The sequence below is a fragment of the Littorina saxatilis genome, linkage group LG13, assembly GCF_037325665.1.
Source record: "Littorina saxatilis isolate snail1 linkage group LG13, US_GU_Lsax_2.0, whole genome shotgun sequence".
Lineage (NCBI taxonomy): Eukaryota > Metazoa > Mollusca > Gastropoda > Littorinimorpha > Littorinidae > Littorina > Littorina saxatilis.
Genome location: NC_090257.1, coordinates 5,819,519 through 5,846,521, shown reverse-complemented (window position 1 = coordinate 5,846,521; position 27,003 = coordinate 5,819,519). Strand labels below are relative to the sequence as shown.

Sequence of the window (27,003 nt, the reverse complement as noted above, 5' to 3'; positions counted from 1 at the left end):
ACCTATGGCCGCGTGGAACTCGATGTGACAGTGCATCAGCCATATACCTGTAAGGCCAAAAAAAATAATAGGTGTGGTTACGGTAACATAGCCAAAAACAATAGGGTAGGAAGGTAGGCAATCACTTTTTTTTCTTTCTTTTTTTTCTAATGTGTACAAATTAAACCTACTTGACAGGGAAATAAGTGTGCGACTCGGGCGCTTTCGCTTTCATTGCGTTTTCTGCACTCGTTTTCTTGGTTTTTGTGGGGTTTTTTGGACAAATGTAATAAAACGTTATAGGGCCGGCCCCTAAAAATAGGGTAGGTCGGGTTACCGTAACCACACCTATTTTTTTTTTAGGCCTAAGAAGGAAAATGAATCACAAAACAAGAATTGTAGGTTACTGGAACGTTTAACTATTGACAAAACAAAACGTTCCATTTACTATTACGTCGACCCAGTGGTCTTTTAAAGCCTCACTCCGCCTCAAATGAGATTTACAGAACGATGGAATCTTTCACGAATTAAGCAATTCTAACCTTATGGAACACACTTGCACTAGCATGTAACATCATTAAATGACACAGTTCGTTTGAACTGTGTTTTAACATGCGTAAACCACACACCTGTTCTCGTGGTTTACTCAACCCCTGAACGATCGTGGACCCGTGTGACCCAGTTTCCCTTGTTCACATACGTGATAAATTAAGTCGTCAGTTTGTGGTTTCAATGCAACTCGCTATATCTGCAATAGCACGTTATTGTGTACCTCTGAATCTAAAATGCAACAAACGAGTGCGTGTGGCACGAACTGAGCGGTGGCGGTTGACCGTTCAAAGAAACTGGCGATATGCAGAAAATTCGTCTGCTTGGGCAAACACGACCTTGCATGACTTGCTTCTGGGCTTCCTTTTTTCGAATTGTACTGATCTTGTCTTGATGAAAAAAAGGATCATTTTATGATTTAAGAATGTTTGTCTCACATGCTGTCAATTTATTATCTAGATGTTAAAAGTTAGTTCTAGCGCCAAAACGAGGCTTCCGATTTGTTTTAAAGAAAATCCGGCTGGCCACGCACAAATACATTCTTTGACAAATGCTCGCTCTTTATGGAGGGCACCTAGGATGTTCTCTAGCGGTAAGGGTTAAAACGAAAGGGTGTGTGTACTGTGTGTAAAAGCCAGTGTGGCCAGAAACTGATGGTTTACGGGAAGCGGAGTGGGCCTATAAGTAGACACGACACACACTTATGATACAAAGGAAAATGAAGGAAAACAAAAAGTAATATGAAGGGGAAAAAAAGGAATCTGTGAACAAATGAATGAGAATGTGTGCATGGTTTGTTCTCAGGGGTCTCTCTGTTTCAAAATGTATGCTTCTTTCTGTTTCTTTTTCTGTCTTTTTTTTCAGTTTTTTTTCTGGGGGGTTTTCTGGTTTTTTTCTGTTTTTTTCCCCCCCGGCGGCACACAACCATCTTAGTAACTAATAAATCAATAAATAAATAACATTAATAAACACCACCGTTTACACCTTGTGTCGTAAGGATTTACTCACCCGGATTGTCGGCCTTGAACCTGATGATGGTGTACCCCCCATCCGGAACAGTGACAGTGTCTTTGAGGATACCCTTGGTGAATTTGCGCCTCAACTGCCCGTTACGGTCCATTGCCTTTATTGTTTCGATGGACGTGGACTCGTTCAGCTGAAAACAAATGACAGCATCATAATGAATCTTCTTCTTCTTCTTCTCGATCGCTCAGACAGGGACTCCGGAACTTCTGATGAAGTTTGCAGTACAGCGAAGACTCCGCAGGGTGCCGAAGATCTTCTCCTGAACTGGTGTGTCCGCAGGCCATGTTTCTGCTCGTAGTTTCTGGTGGATTGGACAGTGTTGGAGGAGGTGTTCCACTGTCATGTCTGCGATGCCACAGTGGCATACAGGCGTGTCCCAAATGTGGAATTTTGAGAACATGTGCTGCCTGAGTCTGCAGTGGCCGGTTCTCAGGCGCACAATGATCACCTGGTCTTTTTTGGAGAGTTGATAATAACAATAATAAATGATGATGCAATGGTGGGAAAAAAATCAATACTCTGACAAGGGAAAGAACCACTGCATATTGCCCTTTGAAGTGCAACCATTAAGATGATTACCTCCCCTGGAGACCATTTTTTTCAGCGTCGGTCTGATTGTAATACCTTGCATGTTATGCTGTGTTTATTTTAATTTTTTTTCAACAAAATTATTTCGGCAGTTAGGTGGTTAAGTTTCATTTCCTACACAGGATGAATTAAGTGCTGTTCTTCTGACGATTGTTATTGTTTATTGTTGCTGTATTTACATTGTGTCTCTTCTGCATGCTCGACTCACCCGGTCCATGCCAATGACCCTGAACTTGTAGCCATGCAAATGCATGGGGTGGTTGGCGTTAAAGATCACGCCCTCATCAATAAAGATGAGCTCCACCACCTCCCCGAGCGCCACCTTCAGGCGATGAGTGCACTCACAGTACTCCTGGTCACAGTGCACCTGTACTTGCTCGGGATTGCAGAAGGTCTCCTGTGGATAACAACAAGTTGTCACTGAGAGATCGCGGGAGCAATTGTACAAATCAGTTAAATATATATGTGACCCTCCACCACGGAATGAGTCGCATGTCACCTTTGCATGATTTTCATATTTTTACATTTTCACAAAGAGTTTTTTATGCTCCATCCAGTGGTGAAAACCGTTTTAGAAAAGTGTTTGAGTTATAAGCCTGTGACTAAGGTGACCCTCACACTGTTACCAGACACTCCCCGGACTTATATTAAGCCTAGCGCAGAACCGCGCGAGGTGACATGCGACTCATTTCGTGGTGGAGGGTCACATATACGGGGCTTGACTTCATGAAAGAGACCAGTTTAGGTGGCTAATCAAACCATGCATACCAACATTTTAAAAATGTTTAAAAAAAGAATTGTTTGGATAAATTCTTTTCCCGAGATATTGGTTACCCCAGGTTTTGGAGCTGGTAAGCCTCCATACCTCACCTCTTCATTGATGTCCTCAAACTGCGTGAGCGGTGGAACCCGGGGCAAAGAGAAAGACAGGTGGTTGATCTGAGGAGAGTAGAGATGCTTGTTGCTCGCCACGGAAGCCAAGGGGTACAACCCTGGCTTGTTGAAGTGGAAGTTATCGATCTTGTTGAAATCCATGGCGAGGTAGAACCTCCTGTCCGGGACCTCCTGGAGACTGTCATCGTCGGGTTCCGTAGAGTTCAGGCGGTCTACCGGAATCAGCATGTCTGTGCCACGTGTGTTCCAGGGATTCAGTTTCTTCAAGAAAGAAGAAAATCAAAAACGAGAAAAGTGAGTTGGTTATTATATTGTTTATCGTCTCATCAGCAGTTAATGCTATTGGAGACAGAGAAAGGTGAGTAAATAGAACATTTAATTATAGGAGAAGAACAAAAAATTCGCCAGAACCTTGCTCTGTTCAATTTTTATATCGGCGAACGAGAAACACAATGACATATTAATGAAAGGGTGAACACTTAGCTCGGATTTGTGTCTTCAAAAATACTTGGAAGCAAACGAATTGAAAAAAATCAGAACAGGATAATAAAACAGTTACACGACGCTTTTCTGTAAGAAAAAGAGAAGCCTCGGGCCAAAGATACGGTCAAACCTGTCTTGAACGACTACCCAAGTGACTGGCCAAAATGGTAGACTAGTTATGGGCCGGTGGTCCCCTCGTATAAAGCTATGAAGAGAGAGAGAATCTTAGTCGGGGTTCTTTTGGGGAGGTCGTTGTGGGTCATTATTGAGAGGTGGTCGACGGGAAAGATTTGATTCTTCTTCTTCTTTTTCGTTCAAGGGCTGAAACTCCCACGGTCACTCATTTTTTTGCACGAGTGGATTTTAACGTGTATGACCGTTTTCTCCCCGCCATTCAGGCAGCCATACGCCGCTTTCGGGGAAGGCATGCTGGGTATTTTCGTGTTTGAATAACCCACCGAACTCTTAATCTTTTCCGTGCGCACTTGGTCTTGTGCTTGCGTGTACACACGAAGGGGGATAAGGCACTAGCTGGTCTGCACATCAGTTGACCTGGGAGATCGGAAAATTCTCCACACTTACCCCGCGGCCGGCATTTGAACTCACTACCTTCCGATTCTATCCCAGAAATCGCCTGTATCGGGGTGTCAAAAACAAAGAAAGTTTAAGCGCTCTAACAGTAGATAACAACAATACGTAAAAGTATGAGTAGCCAACCAATATTCTGCACCTGAGACAATCAGACAGGTGAATAATTATGAACAAACACCGTTCATCCTCAAATGAAGAAACCTTGTACCAAAGATAGTATTCAATAATGGTCATGACATATGATATCGTTACTGCGGTGAAAGCGTTTCTACCGTTGAACGTGCTATGCTATGCGATAGTATTCCACTAGCTATTCGTACTGCGCGATGTTCATGTCTTGCTGATTCAAATCTTATTTAAACCGCCATTGACAAAGGCGATTAACTTACTGCGGATTCATCCTGGGTCGAGTGTCTCAAGTACAATGGGTCAGGTAGGTTGAGGAAAGATGTGTGTGTGTGTGTGTGTGTGTGTGTGTGTGTGTGTGTGTGTATGTGCGTGTGTGCGTGCGTGCGCGCGTGCGTGCGAGCGTGCGTATGTGCGTACGTGCGCGCGTGCGTAAGTGCGTGCGTAAGTGCGTGCGTAAGTGCGTGCGTAAGTGCGTGTTTGCCTGCAAGTATGTGGTTGTGTTTGCCAAGCCCCGAGACTCTTCTGTGAATACGGGGCTGTTCAAATACAAGCCTCCGCAACGACGACTCTAGAATATAACCTCCTCTCAAAACACAGGAGTGACAACATTTGAACAAGAAAAATGATTTTTTTACAAAGCTATTTAATTACATCGTCGGTGAAATTCTTGGAACTCGTAAGTGACTCTTGGCGCCAAGTCACTCACGAGGTCCCACAATTTCACCGACGATATTCTCATTCCGAAAACCAGCCGTGTGTGTTTTGTAATTGATATAATTTTAGTCAAACAAGAAGGGCAAAGCCCATACGACTCACATGCTTGACCTTGACCTTTACATGACCTTGACCTTCAGGGTCAAGGTCAAATAACTAAACCTAGCAATGACATCATACACTAAGAACTGCTTTACACATTTTCCTACCAAAATACATGTGACCCAAGGTCAAGGTCATCCAAGGTCATGCAACACAAAGCTGTTAATTCAAGACATAGGAAGTACAATGGTGCTTATTGGCTCTTTCTACCATGAGATATGGTCACTTTTAGTGGTTCACTACCTTATTTTGGTCACATTTCATAAGGGTCAAAGTGACCTTGACCTTGATCATATGTGACCAAATGTGTCTCATGATGAAAGCATAACATGTGCCCCACATAATTTTTAAGTTTGAAACAGTTATCTTCCATAGTTCAGGGTCAAGGTCACTTCAAAATATGTATACAATCCAACTTTGAAGAGCTCCTGTGACCTTGACCTTGAAGCAAGGTAAACCAAACTGGTATCAAAAGATGGGGCTTACTTTGCCCTATATATCATATATAGGTGAGGTATTGAATCTCACAAACTTCAGAGAAAATGGGAAAAATGTGAAAAATAGCTGTTTTTAGGCAACATTTATGGCCCCTGCGACCTTGACCTTGAAGCAAGGTCAAGATGCTGTGTATGTTTTTTGGGGCCTTGTCATCATACACCATCTTGCCAAATTTGGTACTGATAGACTGAATAGTGTCCAAGAAATATCCAACAATAAAGTTTTCCGGACGGACGTCCGGACGGACGGACGGACGGACGGGGGGGGACGGACGGACGGACGGACGGACGACTCGGGTGAGTACATAGACTCACTTTTGCTTTGCATGTGAGTCAATAAGGGAAGAAAAGGACGGGTTTACGTTGTGGGAAGTAATGGTTGTTTAAATAGTGGTGCACGTGCACCTTTCAAAGGCATGTACAATCGGAATGTTTGCCAATTAATTGAATGATGCCCTGATACATTATACACGACAATTTTTTTAATATTACGAAAGCAAACATAAACAAGTCGCGTGATGCGAAATTACTATACATTGAGTCAAGCTGTTGAACTCACCAAATGAAACTGAACGCACTGCATTTTTTCACCAAGACAAGACAGGTTCGTCAATCTCCACGAAAAGGAAATCGCTCACTTTTCACGTGCAAAACGAAGTGAAATTGACTAGCCAGAATAGCGCGGTAGCGTATTGCGCTAAGCAGGAAAGCGCGATTTTCTGTATTTGTGTAACTCTCTGAGCTTGTTTTGAATATAACATATATGATCTATATGTTTTTGGAATCAGGAAATGATAAAGGATAAGATGAAATCATTTTTGGATCGATTTCTTAAATTTTAATCGTAGTACTAATTAACCTATTTTCGTTAATTGTGATCACATTTTAAGAGTAAACATGACATATGTATATATTTTTAGATTCAGAATTTAATGAAAAATACGATGCAATCAATTTTGAATCTCTTTGCGATAATTTGATTTTGATGATAACTTTAATGAGCAAACTCATCAATGAAATTTTAACTTCCAAGCTGAAATGCAATACCAAAGTTTGGCCTTTGTCGAAGATAGCTTGACCAAACTTTGAAGAAAGTTGGTTGAAAAATGAGAGCGTAACAGTGCCGCCTCAACTTTCACAAAAAGCCAAATATGACGCCATCAAAGACATTTATCACAAAACAGATGTTAAAACCTTTAGTCAAAGCTTGACTAATTGTAAAAAGACACACAGTAATGAAAGCTAGATATAGACATCACTGTCACAACTGAATCTACCCCCCCCCCCCCCCCCTTAAGAACAAATGCCTGTGAAACATAAAACACCAAGAGTTAAACATGACACTTTCTTACGCGCAGGAAATCGAGTTGCAAGGCAACGGTACAAAGGGAGGCCATCCAAAGTGTCAATCAAACAGGAAGTATCAGAAACAAAATTCTTCTCTTGCAACTTTTTGTTTTTGATTTGGAAATTAAATTTAAAAAGTAGAATTTCAAAAACATTATCTCACAATTCCAAGTCGCTCGCCAGCCTCATAGCTCGTGTCCAGACCTGGAAGCCCCGGTGGCGCCCCCTCGTAGCGCAGCACTGCCACCTGGTGAGCTTTCTTGTTGCTACAGTCGGCAAGGCCCCTAACTCGTATCCAGTGGTTGATAGGCTGTGAGAAGTTATGGGTGATGAGCACAAAGTCGTAGCGCTCTCCTGCAAAGATGTTGAAGGAATCGACCACGATGGGGTCAAAATTGCTACCGTCAGAAGCGATGACCATGAGAGTGTGATTGTCAACGGAAACCTGGATGGGACAGTTCAGCTGCGCCGCGCTGATGACCCGGAAGCGGTACCTGTTGCCTGGTTTGACCGTGAACTCTGCGTGAGGCGTATGGGTTTTGTTTCCGGTTGTAGGGTCCATGAACTCGTGGAATGCGCCTTTGCCTGTGACAGATTTAAGGATGATTGAGGTCGATTTTTTCTCCGTGCGAAGTAATCATATACAGCTTTAATATGTGACCCTCCACCACGAAATGAGTCGCATGTCACCTCGCGCGGTTCTGCGCTAGGCTTAATATAAGTCCGGGGAGTGTCTGGTAACAGTGTGAGGGTCACCTTAGTCACAGGCTTATAACTCAAACAGTTTTCGCTCTTTTCTAAAACGGTTTTTACCACTGGATAGAGCATAAAAAAACTCTTTAGGAAAATGTAAAACTATGAAAATCATGCAAATGTGACATGCGACTCATTTCGTGGTGGAGGGTCACATATAGTTGTTTCTGCATCCATCAGCACCCGTGTACATAACAGCTTTGATGCGCACAGTTGACGATGGAGGAATTAAGTATTTTGAATAGACCAAGTGCAGCTTATTCTAAATGTACGTTTTGTTGCTTTTTTGAATGTGTCTTTCTTTGGCTTTGAACGACGTTTGCAGTGAAAAGTAGTTAGTTTTAACCCCCACACAACGAAAACAAATACGATGTAAAAAGGTTAAAATCGCTAGCTGGGTGTTGGAGAAGAGCCTTAACATTGAAATTTAGAAACTCAAACTGCACAGCAGGCAACTTAAAGGTACTGAACTTGTCAAATCCAGGTGCACGGAGCCCCTGGGGCTTTTAGTCATACCTCAGGCAGCTATCCGTTAGAAGAACTACCAAGTTTCATTGACTTGCACCCAAAGAGTCAAGAACTGCGATTTTTTTACAAATTAATTTCGTACTCGGACCCGGTTGGTCCTGACCTATTTTTGGCTCACGTAAGTGTAGCCTATGCGATCGTAACTTTGTCTGTCTGTGCGTGCGTGCGTATGTGCGTATGTGCGTATGTGCGTGCGTGCGTGTGTATGTCTGTGGTAGAAACTTTAACATTTCGTCATTTGAAGACGTCACATTATGGCGTAAGAGGGTTAGACGTCACGCGAAGGAATGTCTCGGTCATTGTTATTTTGAGCGGGCCGAGACTATTTGGCAGTCGTGTCTGTAAGTAGGCTACATGCAGACAGACAGATCTAGATCTAGTGTCTCTCTTTCTTGCACAGTGTCACCAATGCTTACTGTGTGTGTGTGTGTATGTGTGACGGAGTGATTGAGTTTGTGTTACTGTTTGTCGATTTCTTACGTGAGCCTTGAAGGCTTCGCCTCTTGTTGGATCTACATTTAGATCAGGTAGATCACCACATCATGCACAAAAAGACACGTCACTAAAGCAAACTATGTCAGACGTCATCATGAGTTTGTGTAAAACAAAATGGAGGCCGGAATCACTCAGTTGAATCGAACTCCGACCAAACACCACGTATAATAACTAGGTTAATGTATGCACTCGCGTGAACAAGAAACTGTCGAGCTTCACAGATGTCGTCGTTGGGTAGTTTTGGGTTTGTTTTACTACCATAGGAGGATTTTTGAACTGTAAATGCACTCAGCTGCAACAAAAACGCAAAACGAAGGCTGTGAGCTGCACTGTGCCTTTAAAAAGAGGTCAACTAGACCTAAATGTAAAGCGGTTCAAACACGTAGGCCATCATGGAAACTGATAAAGAAACCAGAATCTAATTGGCATTGCCCACTGAGCCAAATAGGTTTAAGGGACGTTAAATAACAACAATAATTGACCAACTAACTCGCCCGTTAAAAAACGATCTTACTCGTTTATTCACTAAATTGTAAATGTATTTATACTCACGCAATTACTCAGTCCGCCAACCACTGAGGTGCTAAATCTACAAGGCAACCAATCCAAAAAACAAAAAATATTATCGATTCCGTAACTAAGTTAAATAATGTATCAACACTCACCATTGATCAACATGGCGGCGGGTTTGTTGTCACCATCATCATGGTGATGCGCAGCGAAGCGGTTATCCGTCATCTGTATCAGCCAATCAGTGATCGACATGACGTGTTCCGGAAGATCATAATCGTAGAGGGCGCTGTGGGGGTCACGTGACGGATTCTGACGAATGACAAGATGGCCGAACAAACCCTCAGAGCGCTGAAGCCCTGCGTGAGAATGCCACCAGTATGTCCCTGGATCCTTCGCCATGAATCTATTGATGACGCGAGAATGAATTGTATTAAGACATTTTTGTCCTGTTTTTTTTCTGTCCAGTATTCGTTGTGTGTGTGTGTGTTTGTGTGTGTGTGTGTGTGTGTGTGTGTGTGTGTGTGTGTGTGGTGTGTGTGTGTGTGTGGGGGGGGGGGGCTAACATTGGACGTAATGGTTTAGCGGTTGAGAGTTGTTGAATAAAACACATATCCCTTACCTGACTGACTTGATTTGTACGTCCTTTTAGGACCAAATTGGCCTATATTGGGACAGGTAATATCTCACCTGTACTGAAAGGTGGAGAGCTGGTGGATGGAGCACTGTGTGATGAGGTTGACGCCGTCCATATGGGGGGTACCCCTCTGCAGGAGGCCGTGCCAGTGGATGGTGGTCCCCGCGACTGTGTCCATGGCATTGTGCACGTTCACCACGATCTCGTCTCCTTCACACACCTACAGTACAGCAAACCATACTCAACATTAATTTCCAAATTTGGATGACAATTCAATTTTTCATCTGCATTCTGTCGCCAGTCCTCATTCATGACCATGCACAGTTTATTTATTAAGGAGATTTCTTAGGGTTAGTTTCTTAACCATAAGGGCACCATGCAATGTTCTCAACCACGTCTTTGAAAACTATTCACATTTAAGGCGTATCACATTTAAAAGGTTGACTTTTCCTGAAAACTCAGATCGGTATTTTAAATCTGGTTGAAAATCTTAATCTCTTTCATAAAGTTTAAAAATCTTGTTTAGGGATATGTCTCGGAGGAAAAAGTCATATTGTATTGACAATAAATAATATGTTGTCTTATGTTGTTGGATGACTGTGTGAACAATAAAAAAAAATTAAAAAGCACGAACACCTACATGAGACATGATTATAGATTGCCATTACAATACAAACTGTGCAAAAACACGTGTGGCTTTACAGCTCTAAGAATTGGCATATAATCATCTTAAACATAAACAATCCCATTAAAACCCAAGATCTGTGCAGGCTGTTACGAGGCTAAAGCGCATCATGCCACTTAATGAAAAACACAGAAAACATCATCAACATGTTCAACAAGAGGCGAAGCCTTCAAGGCTCACGTAAGAAATCGACAAACAGTAACACAAACTCAATCACTCCGTCACACATACACACACACACACACACACACACACACACACACACACACACACACACACACACACACACACACAGTAAGCATAGGTGAAACTGTGCAAGAAAGCGAGACCCTGGATCTGCCAAGTAGTCTCGGCCCGCTCACAATAACAATGACCGAGACTTTCAGTAATTCCTTTGCGTGACGTCTAACCCTCTTACGTCATAATGTGACGTCTTCAAATAGTTTCTATCACACACGTCGAACACTTTTGACCGAGACTGACGTAATCCATAGACTCGGAAATGTTAAAGTTTCTATCACACACACACGCACGCACAGACAGACAAAGTTTATCATCGCATAGGCTACACTTACGTGAGCCAATAAAAAAAATACTCTCACCTGAATCTCCGGTCCAGGAAGAACGCGATTGGCTGTGAGAATACCACGTGACGTGCCTTCCGCGGTGACGCAGTGGGGTCGTGTGCAGTCCGTGAGGTTGAAGGGGCAGTCGAAGCAGGCCTTGGACAGAGTGTAGTACAACTCCAGCGTCCAGTCATACTCGCAGCGTCTTGGGAGGCTGTTGTCGCCACACGAACGAATGCATGGATGATCGGAGTAGTCTGAAAAGTAACAAGTCGTGAAAGGCGAAACTACAACATTTAGTCAAGCTGTCGACGTCGAACTCAAAGAATGAAACTGAAACTGAACGCACTGCATTTCTTCACCAAGATCGTATACTCGTAGCATCGTCAGTCCACCGCTCTTGGCCCTTGGGAAAGGTAGTTAAATTGACAAGCCAGACTAGCGCGGGAGTGGTTGTGCTGAGCAGTCTCGATTCCCCGTCCATGACTAAATGTAAAAAGATAACATGTATTCTGATTTAAAAAAACAAAAGAAATCGGTACTCATTAACACAGCACAAAGACATCGTCGAATTTTCACCAATGGAGGCTTCTTCTGGACAAGGCGAACATTCTATCTTGTCTTTGTGCTGTTTTTGGGTTGGTGAGTACCGATTTGCTCGTAAAATAAGATTTGATTTGATTTGATTTGATCTCTCACTCTCTCCCACTCTCACTCTCTCTCTTTCTCTCTCTCTCTCTCTCTCTCTCTCTCTCTCTCTCTCTCTCTCTCTCTCTCTCTCTCTCTCTCTCTCTCTCTCCCCCCTTCTCTCTAGTATTGAACACGATTTTGTTTACAGGGGAGGAAAGGTTCATAGAAGGAGCGTTCACCAAAGCACCACGGCATGTCTGTCTGAACCAAAGGGTAATCAACGCGCTATTAGTGTTTGCAAAACCTTGATTCCGCACAACACCTTTTATTAAGACATCTGTGACCGTGAAAGCTTTATATAGTTTCGAATTCGAATAGAACTTTCCTTACTTTATTTGGTGTTTAACGTCGTTTTCAACCACGAAGGTTATATCGCGACAGGGAAAGGGGGGAGATGGGATAGAGCCACTTGTCAATTGTTTCTTGTTTACAAAAGCACTAATCAAAAATGTGCTCCAGGGGCTTGCAACCTAGTACAATGGGAGAATGCAAGTTTCCAGTACAAAGGACTTAACATTTCTTACATACTGCTTGACTAAAATCTTCACAAAAATTGACTATATTCTATACAAGAAACACTTAACAAGGGTAAAAGGAGAAACAGAATCCGTTAGTCGCCTCTTACGACATGCTGGGGAGCATCGGGTAAATTCTTCCCCCTAACCCGCGGGGAGGGGGGGGATTCGAATAGAAGAGAAAGTTGTTAGATATTATGCATTAAATAAGATTCATATAGCCTACACTTGAGTTGTTTTGATAAAACTAAGATTTGAATGTCCTCCGTGGCAGCAATGGACAATTTAGAACAGCATCAGGTACAAATAACTCATTAAAGAACAGTTTTTAGTTCTCGTGAACACTCCTCCTCGCCCTTTAAAAAAATAATAGTAAAATATTCCCAGAAAATCGGGTCTTAAATTTACAGAGGTCATAAAAAAATCTGAGTAAACATGGTCTTGAACGGATGGAGTCTAATATGGGGGGGGGGGGGGGGTCAGAAAAGGGGCGTTCACTGTATGCCTAATGCACTACGCCACCGCACGAGTAAATCTGTCGGAGATACATTGTGAATACATGTTTGTTGCATATCAAATGTTGAAAGATTGATTGACATTTTTGTAAAGCAATCTTCGACGAAGGCCGGACTTCGGTATTGCATTTCAGCTTGGTGGCTTAAAAATTAATTAATGACCTTGGTCATTAAAAATCTGAAAATTGTAATACATTTTTTTTTATTTATATAAAACGATCCAAATTTACGTTCATCTTATTCTACATCATTTCCTGATTCCAAAAACATATAAATATGTTGTATTTGGATTAAAAACAAGCTCTGAAAATTAAAAATATAAAAATTATGATCAAAATTACATTTCCGAAATCGATTTAAAAACAATTTCATCTTATTCCTTGTCGGTTCCTGATTCCAAAAACATATGGATATGTAATATGTTTGGATTAAAAACACGCTCATAAAGTTAAAACGAAGAGAGGTACAGAAAAGCGTGCTATGCAGCACAGCGAAACCACTACCGCGCTGAACAGGCTCGTCAGTTTCACTCCGTTATGCACAAGCGGCGGACTACGGTCATTGTGAAAAAATGCAGTGCGTACAGTTTCATTCTGTGAGTTCCACAGCTTGACTAAAATAATGTAGTAATTTCGCCTTACGTGACTGGTTCTTTTTTCTTTGTGAATTTTTTTTTTTAATGCTACATGCTTGTAATTTTAATGATTTTTTTGTTTGACAATAAGGCTTAAGAGAGCTCCGGTAGATTTCCATCCAAACACACAAAGCCCACCCACTAACCTCCCCCACCCCCCCCCCCCCCCGCCCCCACCCCCGCCCACTACCCAGTGACACGTGCCTACGCATGCACGTATATGTATAGTTCCATGGAGGTAGCAGCTTGAAGCATTTAACAATACGTAGAGTTACTAAAAAATCAATCAGCTGTCACTTTATTCCTTTTTACATTTAGTCAAGTTTTGACTAAATGTTTTAACATAGAGGGGGAATCGAGACGAGGGTCGTGGTGTATGTGCGTGCGTGTATGTGTGTTTGTGTGTGTGTACGTGTGTGTGTGTGTGTGTGTGTCTGTGTCTGTGTCTGTGCGTGTGTGTGTAGAGCGATTCAGAGTAAACTACTGGACCGATCTTTATGAAATTTGACATAAAAGTTTCTGGGAATGATATTCCCGGACTTTTTTTCTCCCTTTTTTCGATAAATACCTTTGATGACGTCATATCCGGCTTTTTGTAAAAGTTGAGGCGGCACTGTCACACCCTCATTTTTCAATCAAATGGATTGACATTTTGGCCAAGCAATCTTCGACAAAGGCCGGACTTTGGTATTGCATTTCAGCTTGGTGGCTTAAAAACTAATAAATGAGTTTGGTCATTAAAAATCGGAAACTTGTAATTAAAATCATTTTTTTATCAAACGATCGAAAAATAATTTTATCTTATTCGTCGTCATTTTCTGATTCCAAAAACATATACAAATGTTATATTTGGATTACAAACAAGCTGTGAAAATTAAAAATATGAAAATTATTATTAAAATTAATTTTCCGAAATCGATTTAAAAACAATTTCATCTTATTCCTTGTCGGTCCCTGATTCCAAAAACATATAGATATGATATGTTTGGATTAAAAACAAACTCAGTAAGCTAAAAAGAATAGACATACAGAAAAGCGTGTTATCCTGCTCAGCGCGACCACTACCGCACTATTCTGCATGGCTTGTCGATTTCACTGCCTTTGCCACGAGTGGTAGACTGACGAAACTACGAGTATGTGGACTTGGTGAAAAAAGCAGTGCGTTCAGTTTCATTCTGTGAGTTCGACAGCTTGACTAAATGTTGTTATTTCGCCTTACGCGACTTTTTTTTAATTTGTTTACATTCAATCAAGATTGAGTGAAAGTTGAGACAAACTTTGCCTCCCTAGGTATGTGTATCCGTCTGTCTGTCTGTCTGTGGTTCGTTTTTCTCCGGTTTTTGATTAAGCTATTTGATGACGTCATACTTACCCATTTGCAAAAGTAGATCGAGCCCCCATTGTCAGGGCAACAGTTTTTCAACATTTTTCTTGAAAGGCGAGAAATGATGACCTACCCTTGAGGCTTCTTTCCCCAGCAACCTTAACAAATTTGGCCTTGGTTTTTATTCTTCCCTAAACTATCCTTCTGTCTTCTCTCACATAGCCTGGTAAAACCTGAGACTCTGGGCAAAACTGTTTCCGCTGACTGACTGACTTTGGGGTTTAACGTCCTTTGAGGTAACTTGGACCTATTTGGGACATGATTGTTTATACGTTGTTACCTGAGACGAGTTGCCCAGAGCGGTTCGCCACGGGTCGCTCGCAGTGCGAATGACAAAAAGCCGTTTCTTAGGGCAGTGTAGGAAAGCGCTCGCGAAGCACTCGGCGAGCGGCTTTGGTATGTGCTCGCCCACCGCCCACCGCCCGCCGCGTTATCCAAGATGGCGGCGGTGTTTACACTGCGATGCCGTGTAGCGTATTTCGATCTTCTCGGCGTCGTTTTCGACGTGACCCGAGGGATCCACCGCTTTTCAAGGTTCAGGGACTACCCCAGCTAAATTTCCCATCATAACTACATTCTCTCTGACGATTTCACTGACCGAATCGTCTACTAGTTTAAGAAGTACAACTTTTTTCATATCTCGCAGCAATCGTGCTTTCTTCGTCGCCATCGTGAAGCGATTTGCCTCGTTGTGAGCCCGTTGCATAGACCAATCCAGAGCGACTTTTCTCTGAGCGGGCTATTGTGATTCTGAGCAACGCATGGCTGTTTTCGCAAAAAGGAGAGCGCCAGGCCGATAGGTCGAAGTTCTTGTAAATCTTCTTCTTCTTCTTCTTCGTTCATGGGCTTAGACTCCCACGTTCACTCATGTTTTTAGCACCAGTGGATTTTTACGTGTATGACCGTTTTTACCCCGCCATTCAGGCAGCATACGCCGATTTCGGGGGAGGCATGCTGGGTATTTTCGTGTTTCTGTAACCCACCGAACTCTGACATGGATTACAGGTTCTTTTCCGTGCGCACTTGATCTTGTGCTTGCGTGTACACACGAAGGGAGTTAAGTCACTAGCAGGTCTGCACATAAGTTGACCTGGGAGATCGGAAAAATCTCCACTCTTAACCCACCAGGCGGCAGCGGCGACCGGGATTCGAACTCACGACCTCCCGATTAAGAGGGCGACGTCTTACCACCACGACACTGCGCCCGTCGTCCTTGTAAATGATTCATTTTGTACGTCCCGAATTAACCCTTCCAATATTTTAACTTTTCTCGTTTTCTGATTAAGTAAACAAAATCGTTGTTGATTTTTGTGTTTTGCTCAAAAATTGTCTTAGTCTCCTCAGATATGAGGTCAGGGTGGGTGTGCAACGTCATTTGCGCGGGGGAGGGGGGGGAAGTATATCTTAAGACACCAAACTACCTTTTCGTGTGACCTGTTCTGAGTGTTCATCAGGTTAGCAGTGCTCTAATAATAATAATATGGGAGATTTATAGAGCGCTTGACGTTCTCTACGCGCTTTACAATGAATTGGTGAGAGGTCAAGGCAGGTGAAGTAGCCCGCACGTTGAACATCTCTCATGCTGGGTATTTTTGTGTTTCTATAACCCACCGAACTCTGACATGGATTACAGGATCTTTTCCGTGCGCACCATAGTCTCAACTACCCCCGCCCCCGCCCCTCACCACACACAATTAAACAAGTCACGTAGAAGGTAATTAATGAATATATTTAATTCACTAGTCGGCCTTGTAGAATTATAATGAACACCCTACATTTTTTTTTTACCGAGACTAGTAAATTCTGTGCAGGCCAAAACCCTTCGGCCGTGAAAGCGCTGACACACATATACACATACACTCACAAACACACACACTCACTCACACACACACACACACACACACACACACCCACACACACACACACACACACACACACACACACACACACACACACACAGACATACACACACACAATAACACACACACACACACACACACTAACACGAACACTAACACACACACTAACACACACACACTCACACAAACACACACATCAACTTACCGCTCATTTCAGCCAGTTTTTTGATAGCATGTATTCCACACACAAAGGAACAGCAAACCAGAAGAAGCCAAAGGTTCCTCATTACGAGATCTCGAGACAGCCACTGCAAACACAAGACGAGCAACCGATATATTTAAATATCACACAGAGCGTGATCTGACATAAATTACGCATAACTCCGTGCAAACAGAATTTTTGCTCCACTTTCGAATTTGTGCACGTTCAAGATGAACCGTGTGTTGGCTGTGACTCTTAATTTATTCAGAGGGGGAGATAAACCAGTCAACGCATGCGGTGATGGTGATCCGTCTGATGGCTTTCAAGCACATCAAATAAACCTGTTTTTCCCCTTGTACGTGCGCGCGATAGCTGTCGCGGTGTATGAGTGCGACTACACGTGCCTTGGCGTGCGTGTGCGAGTGTGCGAGGGCTGTATTTTGTATATTGATTATTTGATACATGTATAAATGTGTCTCCAGGAATATGTTTTGTTTTAATCTTGTGTCGATACTATTTAGTTCTGCCTCGTTATTAGCCATTGAGTATTACCAGCTATTGTGTTTTCAGCGTAGCAATAGGGTCCGATATTTAGACGAGACAAGTATAATGCGACGAGTCGAAGACGAGTCGCATTATACTTGTTCGAGTCTAAATATCGGACCCTATTGCTACGCTGAAAACATAATAGCAATTATATAGCTGTTATGACCTTGATTTGTTGTTCCAAACTTACAAAATGACAGTTTTTGCGTCGATGCGTTGATCTCAGGTTTTGATAGCAGACAAACTTCTTACGCGCATCATGTTCGCGCAGACATGCACACCGCTACACGCTTTCTGACTTTGGAAGAAAAACTGACTCCAAGTGCATTCGATTTCACAACACAGTTGTTGAAACAGCTTTTTAAGTTGTCAGTGTATGCTGTTGTCGATAGAAACATCGCCGCGTGGTACAGATGTGTAAACCGGAACCATGCGTCGGCCATTTGTCTCAATATGCTTTTGGATATTGAGTAAAATGGCGGACTTTGGCAGCAATATGCATTGATGATCTGGAGAGACCATCCAATCACAGCCCCCGAATTCCCCCACGTGTTCATCAGAATAGCTATATAACTGTTTTATCATCATTGCTTTGTTGTTGTTCGTTGGCCATTTACGTTGAATGACTTGTTATACATTGACATTGATAGTTTTATTCTTCTTCTTCTTCGTCGTTCGCTAGATAGTTTTATCATAAGAACCTTTTCTAATTCCTATTAACTCGATGTTCTTTAACTATATTTATACATAAATGCATATTGTAAAGCAGTATGCATTGTTAGAGGATTTTTTAGTAGCAGTGTTTAAATGTCGAAGCTGCTTTTCCCAGTTTTACCCAAGAGACCGACTGTATGTTGTGTTATTGTATTTGTCAGACTTGATTGTACCAAGTCCCTACACATGTTGTAATGCGCTTAGAGCCAAATATTTTTGTTTTTTGTAAGGGATAGGCGCAATATAAATACACTTTATTATTATTATTATTATAAATGTCAGTCCAAGCTGTGCACCAGTGCTATTCTGCCTGTCGGCGTTCGCGCGTTAAAAACACACTATGAAATATCAATAGCTATTGGGTTTTTTAATTGAGCTTTGTTTGTGTGTGTGTGTGTGTGTGTGTGTGTGTGTGTGTGTGTGTGTGTGTGTGTGTGTGTGTGTGTGTGTGTGTGTGTGTGTGTGTGTTTAGTTGTCTGTTTTCTGGCAATGTTTGCAGTGGGGTGGGGGCGGGGAGTTTGCAGATGGGGTAGAGGGAGGGAAGAGTGGGTGGTTGAATTTGTGGTGAGAGTTCTATTTCATCATCATCGAAAAACTCCTCGTTCGGGGTGTCCTTTGCTTCTTTGTATAATTTGTAACGTATTTTTGTCAATACTAAACGTTCGGGGGCGGGGTCAATGGTTGGATTTCTGCTTTCTCTAGTGAGCTTAAAAATAAGTAATGTAACTTAAAACTAAACAATTAATAAACTAAATTAACAAAACTAAGCCAAAGACCCAAAAACAAAACAAAACATAACGCGAAACTAATAACAAGCAACCGAACTTAAACCTAACCAAAGTTTACCTCAATCTTTTTTTTAGTAAAGTAAAGTACTCCAGTTAACAAAAACTCTCTACTTTTCACTATTGTTCAAACGTGTTTCTTGTCCTTTGAAGCTGACAGAAGCGTGTTTTGTTAACGTTTTCCTTTACACTTCAATTTTTCTTTTTTGTGTTCTACAATTCCACTTTCGTTTCCGTCTCCGCCCCTCCTTACATGTAGAACGGCTGCGTACGCACTTAAAAGAGAGGTTTCGTGAACTCGTGGTGGCCACACTGATAGTCGGACCATCGCTTCAATCGTCTCCTGACTGCGGTTGTCCGAACACGGTGCTGGGGGAGGGGAGCATTGTAATCAGGCAAGTCCCATGCGAAGAAGCACAGTCGGTCGACTAAAATCTTTTTTTATGAAATCCGATTTGGTCGGATTTCTGCATTTCACTCGTTCAACAACAGCTGACGAGTGGGGTTTTTGTTTGGACAGAAGCTAGAACTGCTTGCAGCTAGCCTCTCGTTGTGCAAGACAGCGAGAGTGTATATGAAACGGTTTGATGGCTACCTACGCAAGAATTAAACACCATTGGTTGATACTGGATAGGTCGTCTGCACTGGTGGGTAATCAGCCATGAAGAGCCAATCGGATTGGCAGCTATGTGGCCGCCATTTTTTTTCTCGTAGCGAACACCTCCAAGCCATGCTCGCCTACTCTCGTAAAAGCCTAGCGTTCCTCTCGGAGAGAATTGCCCAAGAAACGCTACTTCCTCGCCCAACTCGCTTCACTCACCAAATGTTGGGTCAAAGAAACTGAGCAGGGCTCCCCATAGTGCGCGTCCCTGCGTCCTATACGCACTAGAAGCCGAAAACACGTACTAAAAATGTATGGAGGGGGTTCCGGGACGCACTAGACTTTAATAGAGCGGGTCCTGGGACGCACTGAATGTTCTTTTATCGTGCGTACTGTATACCATTTTCAGACTGCAATCGTATTGTGTACCTGAGGCACGTAACGGTTTCAGACTGTATACGTCTCGTGTAAGCACCAATGTCAATTTCACGCGCGTTGGAAAGAAGGTTAAAAGCAATGGACCTTTAATCAGGACCCTCTAAAATTCTGCAGTGGGTGTCCATGGACCCTCTAAAAATTGAAAGTGTGGGTCCCGGGACGCACTAAGAGGGGCGTCCGTGGGGAGCCCTGGACTGTATTGCTGACACATTAAACCGGTCCCAGGAGCGGGTCCGTAGCACAGCCGGTAGCGTGATGACTTTGTAACCAGTTCTTCGATATCGGCGTGGGTTCGAATCCCTTGTACGGCGGGAATTGTTTTGGTATTATTTAGAGACAACGTTCAGTGCTGACAAAAAGACGACATTGTGGCACTAATCCTTATGTCCGCGTGAATGCACACGTTACAGACCCCGACTTTTCAGCGAAAGTCCTGGGAATTGGAAACACACACATTCCTAGCACGTATACCCCCGAAGACGGCGTCACAATGCTCAAGTGACATCTTGGGTACAGAACGGGGTGGCATGCACAGCTCTCGCCACAAAGTTGTTCCTTAGAATGTAAAACCCAGGAACGCAATAGAAAACCAAGATCGATAAAAGTAAGAAGAACAAGAAGAACAACGAAAGAAGTACAAGAACAAGAACTACAACAAGAAAGACAAGAACAAGCAGAACAAAATACAGGAACAAGAAGAACATGCACACAAACACAAACAGCAGAACAAATACAAGAACAAGAAGTACAAGCAGAACAAGCAGAACAAGAACAAGAAAAACAAGTACTTGAACAAAAAAAAGTGAAGAACAAGCAGAAAAAGGACAAAACGGACAGGAACAAGAAGAACAAGAACAAGAACAAGAAGATCGGAAAACGCACGAAGAAATAAGGGGCTCCGCTCACATATGTAGCTTCAGCAGGACCGACGACGCACTGCAGATTATCCCCGCCCGCTACACGTTGCATGAAAGGAAAACAGGCCAAGTACTCGTCATAATCCCTATCGCGGCATAAATAAAATGCAAAGCGTCGTCTGTGCCGCTGAAACTGCGCAGGTATATTCTGCCCATAACGCGGCAGAGGTCATCGCACGCCGAGGCAGAGTAGCGATCTGACCTACGGTGTAAGGCATAACATCTAAAACCCTCTTGATTGCCTGAGAACCAAGTCAAAGATCCCTTCAGTTTAGATTAAACTATTTTGTTAATGTCCACAGCTCCAGCATGGCCTTTATGTTATATGAAGTCTTATATCGCGCGCGTATCTCCAGACTCGGACTCAAGGCGCAGGGATCTATTTATGCCGTGTGAGATGGAATTTTTTACACAATACATCACGCATTTACTTCGACCAGCAGATCGCAGCCATTTAGGCGCATATCCTACTTTTCACAGCCTATTATTCCAAGTCACACGGGTATTTTGGTGGACATTTTGTATCTATGCCTATACAATTTTGCCAGGAAAGACCCTTTTGACAATCGTGGGATCTTTAACGTGCACACCCCAATGTAGTGTACATTTAAACAGCACTTAACATATCCTTCCAGTTAGAGACATAGCATAACTCAACAGGACTGATGTCTATGCAGAGTGGTAACTTTTGACTGAATGAGTTTTGCTTAATGAGGTGTAATTACAACATTGATTCAGCAAAACAATCTCACTGCATAATAAGCAGCCGTGCTGTTGATTTTTGATATGTGACCCTCCACCACGGAATGAGTCGCATGTCACCTTTGCATGATTTTCATATTATTACATTTTCCTAACGAGTTTTTTTATGCTCTATCCAGTGGTGAAAACCGTTTTAGAAGCAAAAACTGTTTGAGTTATAACCCTGGGACTAAGGTGACCCTCACACTGGTGCCTGACACCCCCGGGACGTATATTCAGCGTAGCGCAGAAGCGCGCAAGGTGACATCCGACTCATTTCGTGGTGGAGGGTCACATATGTGTCCTGGCGGAATGATGCTCTTATGCCTGGTACAAGCCTGGACGAATCTATGGTGATTCACAAGACCATCCAGACGGGAGGGTATGTATCTTTCATGTGTTACAGTGAATGGCTGCCATCGAATACAAAGTGTCCACACGCTTTCCAGTGTCACCGTCAAACACAGTTTTTCTCAAGGAGGCCGCATAAACAACCCGACAGTTTCTAAACAAGGGAACCCCTTTTAACACCTAAACAAATCGGAGAAATTCAGGGGGGGTGGTGGTCTTAAATTGGGGGGGGGGGGTATCTTAAATTGGGGGGTGGTGGTCTTACATTGGGGGGTGGTGGTCTTACATTGGGGGTGGTCTTAAATTGGGGGTGGTCTTAAATTGGGGTGGTCTTAAATTGGGGGTGGTCTTAAATTGGGGGGTGGTCTTAAATTAGGGGTGGTCTTAGATTGGGGGTGGTCTTAAATTGGGGGGTGGTCTTAAATTGGGGGTGGTCTTAAATTGGGGGGTGGTCTTAAATTGGGGGTGGTCTTAAATTGGGGGGTGGTCTTAAATTGGGGGTGGTGGTCTTAAATTGGGGAGGGGGTGGTCTTAAATTGGGGGGTGGTCTTAAATTGGGGGTGGTGGTCTTAAAAGGAGGGTTCCACTGTATGAGCAATGTGGTCAAGGTCGTTGACTAAAGCATAACCTGTCTGTCGACTTGTCGCGGCTTCGGTATCCCTTATGGTTTAACCATGAGGGTGTACAACAACATGTATCATCTTCACGCCTAAAACCCTCTTGATAGCTTGAGAATCTATGAATGTGTTTTTACTGAGGGCAGATAATGTCAAATGAAAGTTTTCTATATTATATATGCTCCCGAGTGTTTTAACATGGACGAGGAATCGAGACGAGGATCGTGGTGAATGTGTGTAAGTATGTGCGCGCGCGCGCGCGCGCGCGCGTGTGTGTGTGTGTGTGTGTGTGTAGAGCGATTCAGAGAAAACTACAGGACCGATCTTCATGAAATTTCACACGAGAGTTCCTGGGTATGATATCCCCGGACGTTCGCCTTACGCGACTTGTTCTTTCTTCTCTTCGGTAAAAGTTGACTTAGTTTACAACATAATAATTGCTGTATTCTAAGCAGTTTGTGTAAAACCCTTGATTCTATCATTGGTCTACCATAACCATCTTGGTTGCACGAGAAGTTGACGCATGGTTGCTGCCAATCAAAGGTGTTCTCAAGCCTTTGAGGGCAAATTTTGTTTCTCTATTGACAGGTGGCTAGGTTTACAACGCAAAAAGAGTTATACAAAACAAACGCAGGACGTTGAACCCTCGTTTAACAAAAAGAAAGATTCAACAGAGGTGAGAGTCTTAAAATTCAGGCAAAATTACAGGCATAATATTCAGGAAAATCTGAGTCAGCAAGGTATAAACGAAATGGGACGCAGTTTTAAATCGGAGGCATTAGGGGGGGGGGGGGGGGCGTGAGGTAGGGTGGGGCGGGAGGGTGGTTTGGGCGGAGGGGGGGAGGGGTCCCGTGTATATTCTAGGTCCGCGATGGCCCTGAGGATTGAGACCGCTGCCAGGCATCACACATAATTATGTGTCAGCACATACGAAACAGGGTCGTGACCGTACTTTTTGACTTCGGCACGTGCACAAACACAGAGTCGTTCGATCTTTCTTACTGTTGGAATGTCAAGCAGTGCCTAGCACCTTGGTTTCTAGAAAATCAACTCAGAAAAATTGGGATTTGCAGAAATTGCTTACAGTGCAGTGATGCATAGCTGTAAGAAAAATAACCTATTCGGTGTTTGTAATGGACAAGCTCAGACATTCTACACAGAGTCGGCTTCGATTCATGTTACTTTTCACAAATACGTGATATGTGTCCCATCGCACTTATTAAATCATCGTTGCTTCTATGATATCCCTTGCGGCGCTGAATTTACCGACTCGCTGCAGCCCTTGACTACCACTACGTACGATACTATCATCCTAACGGAGGATGGCTAAACTTGTCTAATTTAGCGAAGGATTGGAGCCTTCTGTCTAAAAAGTTGAAAAAGATCTGACTGAACTTCACCCACCTCTGTGTCGGATCCCACAGAAATGTCGCTAAGCCTTGCACTCAACGGTGACAACTATGGAATGGGTATGTAACCCAAAGTAGCTTTGTCGAAAGAGTGAATGCTGCTCGACAAGGCTGAACAAGCGGTGAGTGGTCACCAGCCACACTGATTTATAACTTGGGTGATGACCATGCAGTCGTCACAAAACCAGTGTTTACACCAGTCGCCATGTGACACAAACACGGCACTCACACATACACACACAAAGACACACACACACGCACATATATACACACACATACACAAACACACACACACACACACACACACACACACACACACACAAGCGCGCGTAAATGCATCTAAACACACAGACACACGCACAAAAACACGAGCGAGCGCGCAGACACTGACAGACAGAACCACACAAACGCACACACGTACATGGGATAAGGAACGCAGACGGATAAGCACACAGACACACACACGCACACACACACTCACAAATACGCACACACACGAGGGAGAGCGCGGAGACACGGACAGACACACACAAACGCACACATGTACACGGGATCAGGAACACAGACAGACAGACACACACACACACACACACACACACACACACACACACACACACACACACACACACACACACACACACACACACACACACTCTCTCTCTCTCTCAAGCTATCTTTTCCCCCCGAGGACCGTGATTGAATCGTTCATACAGATTTGTTTAAGTTAAAATGTTTTAGAAAAAGCGTTATATGGAAGTCAGTTTCATACTCAGAAAGACTTGTATCTCGGCAACAGCACGATCATTAGCGACTGACTGAAGCAATTAATAGATGGTTCGCAAGTTTCAGCTTTGGTGAAGAATTCGATGCGAATCAGACTTATGTTGTGTCATAACTGAAAAAAAGTTGGGGTTATTTTTATTTTTTTAATCTTTTTTAATTCCCATGCTTATGATCATGATATATGGGACTAATTGCGATTCACGCTCTTTGGTTCGCGGACACCATCACTGTGTTCTAGTCGCTTCCTGAGCCACTCCGTTAAATATTACACGCAGTGCCGTAGATCAAGATCCGTTGGAGTGTACAGTAGTTCGATAGCTATTTTAATGAAGATGCATCAGAACAAACGCATTGTTCAAGTGTATGCAGTTAAACCTGGCAAAACCTAAGAATATCAATCAATCAATATGAGGCTTATATCGCGCGTATTCCGTAGGTACAGTTCTAAGCGCAGGGATTTATTTGTTTATTTTATTTTTATTTTATGCAATTTATATCGCGCACATATTCAAGGCGCAGGGATTTAATTATGCCGTGTGAGATGGAATTTTTTACACAATACATCACGCATTCACATCGACTAGCAGATCGCAGCCATTTCGGCGCATATCCAACTTTTCACCGCCTATTATTCCAAGTCACACGGGTATTTTGGTGGACATGTTTATCTATGCCTATACAATTTTGCCAGGAAAGACCCTTTTGTCAATCGTGGGATCTTTAACGTGCACACCCCAATGTAGTGTACACGAAGGGACCTCGGTTTTTCGTCTCATCCGAAAGACTAGCACTTGAACCCACCACCTAGGTTAGGAAAGGGGGGAGAAAATTGCTAACGCCCTGACCCAGGGTCGAACTCGCAACCTCTCGCTTCCGAGCGCAAGTGCGTTACCATGATAAACCTACTAGAAAGACACAGAAATTCCATGCAGGCGAAGTGCCAAAGTCGGGTGCGGTCGCGTGTGATCGGGTGCTTTTTTGTCCAACTTCGAGAAATGGTTCACACATTATTTTGTGTAAGAAAAATAATAAGAAAAAAAATATTAAAAAAAACCTCACCACAATTGCAGTCAAATCAGTTGGAGCAGTCTGTTTAAGAAATTCACACATCTATAAGCATAAGTCAAGAATGATTTTTAAGTTATTGAGAAAAAAAATCAAGTTTCCTTTTTTAAGCACAAAACAAACTCAAGAGAAAATCTGAACAAATGTGGAAAACTCACCTGGAAAGTTATAGTTGTTTAAAAATCCAATCCGTGGATGATGTCCGAATTTCACTGTGATCCTCGGAAGTTCGCTGTCGCCCTGCTGTTTACCCCACACAACAAAATAAAATGGTCAGCACATGACACCCAACCCCCCAAGTCAACAGCCAACCCCATACACAGACTCCTAATATCATACGTTATACACGAGTCTCCGGTTCTTCATGGGTGGATATACATATATATATATACACGCCGCGCAGGGAACGTACCAATCATATGTATTCTGTCAACACGCTGTCCAGATACCTGCTTTGAATATTCATGAGTTTGTATAAGGGTTGTTCTCCATAGCTGAGTACCAGGGGAGGCCATGTTACGAAGTTGACATTGCTTTACTTAACTGAGACATTTTAACCATACAAATTGATTTCAATCATAAATACTGGTTCCATATTCACCCTTGGCCGTCAGGAGAAGAATTAGACATACTTGCACATTTTGTTTGTCTATACGCTCAGTAAATGACAAGGGCTTAAAAGTACGTCAACTTCGTAACATGAAAACCAAAAGTTGTGACATGGATTTGAACACTAACAATTGAAAACAAAGAAGACATATATGTGCTATGTTTTTTGTTGCATGTCTGTGTCATACTCGGACGTATCGCTTGCAATCTTATACAAGACTTTCAAGTTTAAGGTTCGTGAGCGTATTCAAAGGTTGCAGCCCTTGCAATACATTAAAGGCACAGTACGCCTCCCGTAAACCATCACAGACACTGTCAGGCTTTTACACACAGTACAAACACCCTTTCGTTTACACACTCACCGCTTTTGAACATCCTAGGTGCCCTCCGTAAAGAGCGAGCAATTTTCAAAGAATTTATTTTCGTGGACCCTCTGATCAGCAAATCAGGCGCCTCGTTTTGGCGCTAGAACTAACTTTTAAAATCTAGATAATAAATTGACAGCTTGTTACACAAACATTCTTTAATCATAAAATAATTCTTTTTTCATCAAGA

At 42.9% G+C, this 27,003-nt stretch overlaps 1 protein-coding gene across 1 annotated transcript in view; it reads right to left on the bottom strand.

Annotated features, from left to right (window-relative positions):
- LOC138946347 (uncharacterized) overlaps nucleotides 1-26,179 on the bottom strand; it is a 27,100-nt gene extending 921 nt beyond the window's left edge. Inside the window, exons 1-10 of the mRNA XM_070317907.1 lie at nucleotides 25,998-26,179; nucleotides 16,876-16,978; nucleotides 11,110-11,330; nucleotides 9,876-10,042; nucleotides 9,341-9,591; nucleotides 7,063-7,484; nucleotides 3,013-3,297; nucleotides 2,351-2,539; nucleotides 1,537-1,684; nucleotides 1-47 (exon numbers count right to left, since the gene is read on the bottom strand). The exon at nucleotides 1-47 is cut by the window's left edge and continues 921 nt beyond it. Coding sequence (XP_070174008.1) covers nucleotides 1-47; nucleotides 1,537-1,684; nucleotides 2,351-2,539; nucleotides 3,013-3,297; nucleotides 7,063-7,484; nucleotides 9,341-9,591; nucleotides 9,876-10,042; nucleotides 11,110-11,330; nucleotides 16,876-16,957 — 1,812 coding nt within the window. The 5' untranslated portion in view covers nucleotides 16,958-16,978; nucleotides 25,998-26,179. The remainder of the gene's footprint in view (nucleotides 48-1,536; nucleotides 1,685-2,350; nucleotides 2,540-3,012; nucleotides 3,298-7,062; nucleotides 7,485-9,340; nucleotides 9,592-9,875; nucleotides 10,043-11,109; nucleotides 11,331-16,875; nucleotides 16,979-25,997) is intronic.
- Between the last annotated feature and the right edge of the window lie 824 nt (nucleotides 26,180-27,003).